We start from the raw sequence: 10,752 nt of genomic DNA, 5'->3' as shown, positions 1-10,752 counted from the left end.
CAGCCCAAACACAGAAAAGTGAATATGAGCCAAGCGTGCCCCTACAGAACAAGCCTGGACATGCTGGAAGCTCCCAGGTAGGGCCCCACCCACGCTGGGCACCTCCTTGGGAAGAGAAAGAAGGGTATCTCAGTCCTAGCAGCCGCTCTACCCTGCAGGGAACCAAATGACCCAATTCTGAGATTCTGATCTTTGGCCTCAGGTCAGAAAAAAAAAAAAGAGGGGGGGGGGTGGGAATGTGAGAAAATAGGGAAGTGACCTTCTGGGTCCTGATGGAAGAGAGGGCTGGAAGTCCAGACTCCTGGGGTCCCCGTGGAGGAGGGGGCTGGGCACAAGATGCCCATGTCGCATTCGGATTCTGGTTCTGCCTCCCCACCCCAGAGCTACAGAGACCTGCCCCCAGATCTTACATCACTTCTTTCTCACCCTAGGGGTAGGGTGGGTCCAGACCCACCCCTCCTCAGCTTCCTATAAGAAGAGCTGGGGACCTGGGACTGCAGGTTCACTCACTCATCCATCATGAGGCTTTCCACGAAACCCCAGACCTTCCTGCTGGCCTCCGTGCTGCTCTGCACCCTCCTGGGCCTGGGTAAGTGACTAGGGGCCTGGAATCCTGGGACCTTCGGAAAGAGGACTATGAGAGGGCATTCAGCGAGGTCCTCCAGGGGCGAGGGGGAAAGAGGAGGTGTCCTGGGAATTCAGATTCATGGCAAAGGCAGAGGGTAAAGGAGAGAAAGACTGGGGCCCCAAGGGAAGAATAGCTCAGAAACTTGTGTGTGTGAATCCCTGAGAAAGGAGGGGGTTTGATGGGCTCTGAATCCCCTGTCCCAGAGGCAGGGTCTCAAAATAAGCCATCTGGGGACTTCCCTGGGGGTCCAGTTGTTAAGACTCTGCGCTTCCACTGCAGGGGGTGTGGGTTCGACTCCTGGTTGGGGGACTGAGATCCCGCATGCCATGCAGCTCGGCCAAAAAAAAAAAAAGACGTGTGAATTCTAGAAAATCAGATGAGAGTATGATTAGAAAGGGAAATCTTTTTTTAAAAAAATGATGGGGCAGGGGAGAGATTTTCTTTCTCCCAGAACTCTAGGGAGTTCAGACCCCTGGTGTCCTCCCCTAGATGCAGGAATTCAGGCAAGCCCCACCTTCCCCAGGACGCAGTTGCCCAGTGCCTGGCCCCCCAGTTGCCTCCTCTCTCAGGACCAAGGAGCCCATGCGCTTGCCCTCCTGGTCCTCGCTCTCCCTTCTTGACCTGGGATGCAGATCCCAGCCTCAGGTACCCCTGCCTGGGCTCCTACTGTTTACAAGACCTACGCGTGTTACCTACAAGGAAGAGGATCTCACTTCCGAGAACCAGCTCTACCTGAAGCTTCACAAAAGTCCATGGAAACCTTCACCAGGACCCCTCCCTGTCCCCAGACTTTCTCAGAGGACCCTAGCGTCCAAAGTCCCCAGCCTTGTAATTAGGTAAACTTGCTCCCTGGTGGAGTCGCTTCCCACCCCTGAAAGCAGCTTTGCTGGAGCACCACCGCGTCTCTGCCTGAGCTTCGGACAGCTCCCTGGACAGCCGCCAATGCCCCGCCCAAGAACAATCAGGGAGATACCCTTCCTTCCTCCCTCAGACCGCCCCCCGCATCCCCCTCTGGACTCAGTCCAAAGTCTTGGTCCGCAGACCACACCACCCTTGACTAGAGCCCTGCTCTCTACACTGCAGGGTACCCACTGAGCTGTGAGGTGTGTACAGGCTCCGGACCCACGTGCAGCGGAAATGTGCAAACTTGTGACCCCGACCAGGACTCCTGCGTGGTCATCGTGGCTCACACCAGCAGAAGTAAGAGGGCAGGGCGTGGCGTCAGATCCTGGGGAGGGGGCTGTGCTTTCGGGGTAACAGATACCAGCACGCGCAGGGAGGAACCTTCCAGTGGTGAGCGGGCAGGAAGGAGGGAAAGGCAATCTCGGGGTGGATGGAGGGAAGAGAATCCGATGGAACGACAGAAACCACTGTTGTCAGGGATTTCTGAACATTAGACTCCAAAGAGTTGATGGGGTGGGGGTGGGGCAGATACAGAGACTTTCTTAGGCAGGAGGGGATTAGGAAAGGAAAGGACAAGGGGGAAGAGAGAAATCGCGAGAGGGGAAAAATCTAATATGCAAGAGGTGGAGGGGGGCGTGTAGAGGAGAAGGAAGGGGCTGGGGTGGGTTGGAAGGAATGTGACCAGGTTGACCATTTGGGGCGGGAGGGATCCCCTAGGGATGCGGGTTGGAAGAGACCATTCCTGACAAGAAGAGGAGAGATGATATTGGGGTAGAGGGAGAGATATAAAAGAACAGACAGGAGAGGGAAGATAATCCTGAAGTATGGAGCAAATTATCACAAAGAAGAAGTGGAGCTGCGGCAATGGGGAGACATATGAGTACAATGGGAGAGAAGGGGCAAGACTTAAATGTCAGGGACTGTCCCAGACCTGAGAGAGGATCGGGGAGAAGGGGAGCAAAGGAAGAAACCACGGGGGGTGGGGTGTTCATTCAAAGCTGAAAGAGACCCAGAAACCCTTAGTTAAAGGAAGATGGTGGGGCAGGGCGTGAGACTGGAGAAGGAAGGATGTGACAGGAGGCAAGGCCCACGTTGAGTGTAGGAAGGAACCATTCCGACCGGAGGGGGTGTGTAAAGTGGGATAGAAGATTGCACGCTGCCCTACTCGCCTAGCAAGAGTGGGCAGGTGGGGGAAGGACCTGAAAGTCTTGAAGAGACCACCCAGGAGTATATGGGAGGGAGATGGGACCCTGGGACCGCAGGAGGAAGTTGGGGGAAAAAACACCTTTCTGTGGGGTAAAGAGGGGAAACCCTAGGGTTGGAAGAGACCACCGTACTGTGGGGAGGGGGAGGGGGAAGGCCGTGGAGACTGGACGGAGACCACTTCAGGCAAGACCTGAGAATAGCCAAGGAGGGCAGCAAGAGACCTTCGGTGGGAGGTCTGGGGAGTGACCCTGGGGAAATCTGGAAGAGACCACGTTAGACAGAAAAGGATATGGGTGTTACAGGGTTGGGGGTCGAGGGTGGCATTGCAGCATTTGGTGGAAGGGATTCCAAGGGTCAGGGGAGGGCGAAAGGCTGGAAGAGACCATTTCACACCGCCATGGGGATAGCCATAGGCGGCCTGAAAAAGACCACTACAGGTGTGACCCTTAGAGGATGGCAGTGGGGTGGCATGGGGAGGAAGGGACCACTCAGGCAGGCACCAGGGCTTGCCGATGGGAACTGCAAGAGACCACCAAAGCCTGGAGGGGGTGGGGTGGAGCGGACCTAATAAACAGTCCAGACCATGCCCCAGGCAGATAAGGGGGTATGACTCTGGGGGGCTGGAAGAGACCTCCGTAGACAGCAGCGGGCTGGGGAAGCTGTAAGGTTGGGAGAGACCTGGAAGCCGGGGTCCAGGCCAGGGCCCCTGAGCCCTCCCCTCCCTCGCCATCCTGCAGAGGGCCACCAGTCGGTGAACACCTATAAGGGTTGCATGAAATCCAGCGCCTGCAGCTCAGGATTCGTCTCCATCACCATGGACCCTGAGAACTACATGGTGTCCAACACACGCTGCTGCCAGAGCGATGTCTGCAACCACGATCCCCTGCCCAGTAAGTGCCAGCTCAGCCCCACATCTGGAGTCCCTTCCTGCCCCGCCTGAGAGCCTGCTGTGAGCACCCGCCACTGACCCGCGCTGTAACCTTTGGCAAGCATCTTCCTTGCTCTGAGCCTCAGTTCCTCGCCTGTGAAATGCAGTGTCCATTAGCAACCGGTGTCCCCAGGGTTGTTGTGAGGTTGGGAAAGGGTTTAACGTACCTTACACCTTACACTCCACCCTCCTCCCCAGCTCCCGAGAACAATCGTACGGAGAATGGCCTCCAGTGCCCTACCTGCATCAGCCCCTTCAAGGAAACATGCTCTTCAACTAAGAAAGTACTCTGTGTTGGCCAGGAAAGCCACTGTATCACCTGCGCTGGCAAAGTGCAGACTGGTGAGGGGCACCTAGATTTCTGGAGGAGGGTACGGGGAGGCTTCCAGAACGGGAGGCTCATACTTCCAGATTCTAGGGGAGAGAGTGGGTCCAGAGAACTGGGTGAGGAGGTGGCAGGGGCATGACCCCAGGGTCATGAGGAGGGAGGGGTTGGAAGTCCTGACTCCCGTCTGAAACCCCTCCCCCCCAACAGGCGTCATATTTGCTACTCGGGGCTGCGCTACAGAGAATGCCTGCCACACCAAGCCTGGGACCCTGGTGCCCTCAGCCTCTCGTATCTACACCATCACCCAGGCCAACTGTCTTCCAGACCCCCAGCCTTCCGGCAAGGCTAAGTGAAGAACTGAGGCATATGCCACGTTTGGTCTCGATTTGTTCTCAGCTACAGCTTCCCATGTGCCAATATATTAAACAACTTAACAGAACAAGCCTGAGTCCTTGTGATGTGATGCATTTCAGGGAGGTGGGATGCAAAAAGCAGGGGTCTCAACCTTTGGGAACCCCCTCTTTGGAAGGAAGAGAGGGAAGACCCTACCTTTTGTTAAGGGATTACTCCCTGCCGGGTCCCCATGCTAAGTGTTTTCCTGAGGTACCTCATTTCATAATCACAACAACTCTGTGAAGTTGAAAGTATTGTCCCCATTTTACAGAGGAACAAACTGAGGCACAGGTTGCGGTGTCACTTGGCTTGGGTCAAACAGCTAGGGAAGATCAGACTCCAGAGTCCATGATCACCTCTTCTGGTTAACCTCTCCCTCTTTTGTCTCAGTTTTCACGTTTGTAAAATGTGGATATTTATAGTCATAACCTCAAAGGGCTGTCTTAAGAGTCAAATGAAAGAAAACTAAAACAGCACTTAGCACAGTGCCCAGCACCTTTAGGACGATGTTGGTTCTGGAGACAATGTGTCTGGCCAAATAGTTATCATCCTAATAGCTGCCACTTACTGAGTGGCCATTAGTTGGCAGGTGCTAGACCCTGGCATCAGTCAGGACAGAATCGATTATGCTACAGTAACAAACAAGTCCCTAATCACAGTGGTTTAAAGCAACAAAGTTATATTAGTCAATTCATGCTGTAGTAATGCTTGTGTAACAAACCATCCCCAAACTGAGATTGTAACAACAATCTTTCTTCTTTCTAAGGGTTTGTAGGTGGCTGGGGCAGCTCTGCTTCTGGCTGTGCTTCGATGGCTTTGGGTCCAGTTTGGGAGGGGGATTCAAGTTCTCCTCCATGGCATTTCACAGTCTTCTGGGATCAGCGGCTCCCTGGCTAATGTCTTTCTCGTGGCAGATCACAGGGGCACAAAAACCAAGTGCACCAAAGGCCTCTGCTGAGGTCGGGGGTGCTAACGTTCCATGGAGTGAAGTAAATCATGTGGTCAAAGCCAACATCAGTGGAGCAGGGAAGTACACTCCCCCTCCAGTGGGAGGGAGAGGAGTGGTATTTGCTGAAGAAGTACCCATTCACAAAAGGTTGATTTAAGGGACTTCCCTGGTGGTCCCGAGGTTAAGACTTTGCCTTCCAATGCAAGGGGTGCAGGTACTTTGCCTTCCAATGCAGGGGGTGCAGGTTCGATCCCTGGTCGAGGAACTAAGATCCCACATGCCTCGCAGCCAGTAAAACCAAAACATAAAACAGAAGCAATATTGTAACAAATTCAATAAAGACTTTAAAAATGGTCCACATCCAAAAAAATCTTTAAAAAAAAAAAAGGTTGTTTTATCCTTGACCTTCCACGTCTAGCACCGTCCACAGGGCGTTCTGCTCATCATAATTGTGGATCACTCACCAACTTAATGCCAATTTCTGTGCACAGGAGAGAGCCCAGGAAGGTTTCACATGGATGACTAAATGCTGCCACCCAGAAGGGACTTGACACAGTTCACTGGATGGAGCTAGTCACATGACCCTACCAAACCCCACCGGGAGAGGAGGAGGAAGTGCAGTCCGGGCCCCGAATGCCCCACCACAGCCCCCGCCTCGCCAGACACATTTCATAACCAGCACGAATGGCCACCATGACCTCTTGGGGCTGTTTTTCATTTTGTCTTCACGACTACTCCATGTGATAGGTGCTATTATTCTCATCCCTGTTTTCAGAAGAATCTGAGGCTCAGAGAAAGGAGTGTCACATTGGTGGTCGTAGCAGCTAAAAAGTGGCAGAGCTTAAGATTTTAATCATTGGGTCACATTGAGGGGAGAAAGAGACCACATCACAGAGAGAGCGGACAAGCCTGTATCAGTTATCCTTTGCTACGTAACAAGCCCCTCCAAACCTTGTTTAGAATAATCGGTTGGCAATGTGGTCTGGGATCAGCTGGGTGATGGTTCTTCTGGTGTCTGCTGGGTTCAGCTGCTGGTCAGCTAGGCAGCTCTCTTTCAGAGGGTTGACACTGGTTGGGGTGTCAGGGCTGACTGGGCCACATGTCTCTTATCACCAGCAGGTTAGCCTGGACTTTTTTTTTTTGGCCACACTGTGGGGTTTGCGGGATCTTAGTTCCCCAGCCGGGAATGGAACCCATGCCCCGGAAGTGAAAGCGCCGAGTCCTAACCACTGCACCACCAGGGAATTCCCTAGCCTGGACTTCTTGATGTGGTGGCAGTGACAGGGGTCCCCCGGGTAGCAAGAGAGGAAGTCCCAATGCACGAGCACTTTTCAAGCCTCTGCCCATCATCTTTGCTGTTGTCTCAGTAGCCAAGCAGATCCCATGACCAGGTCTAGAGTCGGGATGAGCAGGGACAATCCAAGGGCAGGGCTGCAGAGAAGCTGAACACACTGGGGGCATTGATGGGCCAAGCTGGTTCCGGAGCTACGACGTTTACCATCACAGCCCCCAAGGTGTAAACAATGAATAGTCCGCTCCAGCCCCTCCAGGGTGGCAAAACTCAAAGTCTCTCAATTCCAGCCCAAGGGATCCTATCCTGCACAGACCCCCACTGTCTCTCCTCTCCAGGGACCCAGGAGTCTAGGCTTCCAGCTCCAGTCAAAATCCCAAGCATCTTTTTGCCCCTTTAAACCCCGAAAGAACAGACACACAATAGAATTTCTACTTTTTTATTCACTCCTCCAAAAAGCACCACAGGTCAACCCACACTTGATTCACCCGCCTTCATGGTTTCCTACCTCAGTGGACACACGTCTCTCCATCATTATCCAGACAAGTATGAAACTCAGCTAAGGTCATGAGGCTTTTGTGCCTCTTCTGCTTCTGGCGATGGCAGCGCCAAGATTCACCATACTTTTCCTTGAATTTCTGCCTTCAGGGGCCTTCCAGCCTGCAAGTGCCTTGTAGACACACCCTGATGGCAGCCAGCAATCCATCCAAAAGGGAGCCTTAGTCTTTTCTGCTTGGATGCTCCCAGAGACAGATGCCTCACTAGCAACTTGCTGCCTCTACAGAGCCTAAAATTCAATCCCTTTAAAAGTCATGATTTAAAAGGCAACCACTCTAAAAGATAGTCGTTGACACCCAAGAGTGCCAATATACAACTACACAAACACAATCAGCACACCCCACAACGGACAGCGACACGTGAAAACAAAACTGGGTCTTGCTTTCTCAGATTTGATCTCAGGCATGATTCCCATTGGCATGAGGGCAGAGGGAATTTGGAACAGAGACACGTAGAGAGCAGAGATGTCAGACGGGACCAAGTCAGAGATGGTGGCAAAGCGGCAGGAAGAGAGGAGGGCACTCCGAGCAAAGGCATGGGGGTGAGACTACCGTTCGGGTTCCCAGTGTGCCAGCTTCCAGGAGGGGCTGCAAGTTCGTTGCTGTGCACGAGAGAGAATGCATGTACATACGTGCATACACTGAATTCTCACCATGACCCTGTGAGGTAGATGCCATTTGCTGAGTGACTTGTCCAAGGTCACCCCCATGGTCAGTCAAAGGGCTGTCTGACCCTAGAGCAATGTGCACAGAGTTCCCTGTGATAATGGGAAGTGTTCTAGGGCTGTGCTGTCTAACACAGTGGCTACTCACCACGTGTGCCTGGTGCAACGCGGAAACTGAAGTTTACATTTTAGTTACTTCTGATTAATTAAAAAATTGCTACTCATCTCAGTTATTCGAAAACTATCCAAGATAATTGGGACAACTTGGGTATATGAATCGACTTCTCCAAATATGAGTTTTCTGAAGTCTAAATTGAGGTCAGATATTTCTGATGAAAATTTATCATCTGAATTGAGATGTGCTGTGAGAAATACACAGCAGATTTCAAAGACTTAGCGTAAAAAGAATGTGAGATATCTCATTAGTAGTTTCCTATACTGATTACATGCTGAAATGATAATATTTTGGATATATTGAGGTAAAACATATTAGAATTAGGTTCACCTGTTTCCTTTTCCTTTTTTAATGTGGCTACTAGAACATTTGAAACTACCCGTGTGGCTCACATCCTGTTTCTACTGGACAGCATGGCTCTGCGCGCCTCCTGCCCCTGCACGTGGCAGGCAGGCTTGATGGAGATGCTTGAACGCTGGACTTGAGGAGGAGCCAGCGTCGTACTGGGTATTGCAGATATGGATGAGGGACATTCTCCTAAGGCCGGAAGAGCTTTGAGGACAATGCTTGGAGCCGTTCAGTATAGAGCCAAATGCTCTTCCCCATCTTGGCCATCTCAACTTTGATGGCACAGATTGTGCCGGTGGTGGGAGCTCAAGGTAGACGTGGTGGAAGCGCCCCTCAGACTGGTTACCCTTGCGTTCAGCTGTCAGAGGAAACAGGATCTCGGAAGCGTTTACGGTTCTTGTCCAGCCCTTTCATTTCACAGGTGGGAAAATAAGGCACTGGCCCACGTCACCCGGAGTGACAGTGGCAAAGCTGTGTTTGCTTCCCAGGTCCCCTGACCTCAGACAGGAGCTTCCTCTCCCATGAGGTACTTGTTTCTCCCCCCATCTCACACCTTTTCCCTGTCTTGTGGCAAGAGGCTGATGACCTAAATTCCAGCCCTAGTTCTGCCACTGATTAATGAATTAACTATTTACTAAGCACCTTGTGTGTGTCAAGCACTGTTCTAGGTGCTGGGGGTACAGCAGAGAACAGGACAGGTATGGGAATAATAACCAATAAATAGGTAAATAAATAAATAAGGTCATTTTCTACAGTAATAATTGCTACAAGGAAAAATAACCCGCCAAGATGAATAATAGGGGTGGGGGTGTGAGCTGCTTCAGTTACAGAGGTCAGGGAGGGCTTCTCTGAGGGGACACTTGAGCTGAGACCTGATTGACAAGAAGGAGCCAGTCGTGGGAAGATCTGGGAGCAGAGCGTTCTAGGCAGAAATAACAGAAAGTGCAAAGGTCCTGAGGCAGGATCCCAGGTGGCCCACTCAAGCATCAGAAGGAAGATCAGGTTGACTGGGGGATGGGCGGGGGCAGGAAATAAGAACAGGCAGGGGCCTTGCTGTGTGCTGTTCGGCCTAGAGCCTGCCCTCTCTGGGCTTTGCTTTCCCCATCTAACATAACAGAGATTCTGCCGGATGGCCTCTCAGGTCCTCCCTTTCTGTTTTTGGCATTGAAGAGTTCTGTGACCTGTGGCTTCTCCTCTACTTGGAGCTGGCAGCCTAGAACATTCCAGGCACTGTGGTTTCTGCCTTTGCCTCACTGTGGCACATTCCCACGGTCTGGAACACCTGCCCAGCTGCTCCGTGGGTCCCTTGCTCACTGTGGCATTCTCTGTGTCTCTCGGGGATACCTGAGGTAGCCAACACAGAAGCGTTTGGATCAGTGCAGCAGTACAGTTGCTTTTCCCAAAAGGCAGGTGTATATAATACCAAGGTCAGAAAGGGTTAAGGTTTAATGACAGAAGAAACCAAGACCAAAAAAAGAGAGAAACCCCTAAAGGACAGAGGGACAGAGGAACAGGGTCCCCAGAGAGCCCCATAATCGCTCAGCACCTCTAAAATGGGGGCAGTCATATCCCTCTCCAGTCAAACTCAGAGAAAGGCAGTTAGTTACCAGGATCCAAATCCATGAGGGACTTTTGGGAGATACCTCTGAGGTAGGGGTTTCTGTCCTTCCACACCCAGAAGGCCTCATTCCTGGTCTCCGGCTACCCCCCAGAGCCCACCATGCCCAGAACTCTTACTTCCTCTCATTTTTGTGGTACCATTCTCCCCACAACAACTGGGAAAGAAATCTGGGTCACCAGGCCCCTAGTGGAGCAACTATTAGAGACCCCTCTATTCCCCAAGAGGAACCAAAGGTCTCCAGCTCTCTCGCACAGCCCCCTATTCCCTCCTCTAGATGGAGACCTTCCACCACCCATGAATTAGGAATCAGGGTCCACAGCCCTCTTGGGAGTGAGGAGTTCTGAGACTCCAGAGAGCCTTCCTCCCCCCAGTGAAAATTCAAAGCCCCCTTTGTATGCAGGCCTATCCCCCCACCCCCCAGAAACCCAGACCTTATATCCCTTTGTGGCTCAGAAGCCCAAGGATTCCAGCTCCCCGGGGAACCCAGACCCCCTCCTCCACGCTAGAGTCCCCGGTGTGATGGAGACCCCCTTCATCAGGAAGCAGGGCTTCCACCTCCTCTCCCCCTGGAGGACTAGACACCTAACAGATCCAGTTTCTACTCTTTGGAGACCAAGATATACCCCCTTGGAGGAGTCCCAAACCCTCAACTCCCTTCAGGAGTTCAGGAGTCTAGGAGGCTGAGGGTCACACCCTCTGCTCCCCCAGAGAAATCAGAAGTCATGTCCCCCGAACTCTATTCCCCTTCAGGACTCAGGAT

At 52.4% G+C, this 10,752-nt stretch overlaps 1 protein-coding gene across 1 annotated transcript; it reads left to right on the top strand.

Moving 5' to 3' along the window:
- The first annotated feature begins 141 nt into the window (after positions 1-141).
- On the top strand, positions 142-4,346 carry LOC118884523 (phospholipase A2 inhibitor and Ly6/PLAUR domain-containing protein-like). Its single transcript, XM_036832132.1, has 6 exons — positions 142-202; positions 432-589; positions 1,712-1,828; positions 3,475-3,627; positions 3,864-4,007; positions 4,201-4,346. The coding sequence occupies exons 2-6, from the start codon at positions 520-522 to the stop codon at positions 4,344-4,346; spliced, it is 630 nt and encodes a 209-aa protein (XP_036688027.1). The 5' UTR covers positions 142-202; positions 432-519.
- The last annotated feature ends 6,406 nt before the right edge of the window (positions 4,347-10,752 follow it).

This window comes from Balaenoptera musculus, chromosome 19, assembly GCF_009873245.2.
Source record: "Balaenoptera musculus isolate JJ_BM4_2016_0621 chromosome 19, mBalMus1.pri.v3, whole genome shotgun sequence".
NCBI lineage: Eukaryota > Metazoa > Chordata > Mammalia > Artiodactyla > Balaenopteridae > Balaenoptera > Balaenoptera musculus.
This window is presented reverse-complemented; position numbering and strand designations above follow the sequence as displayed.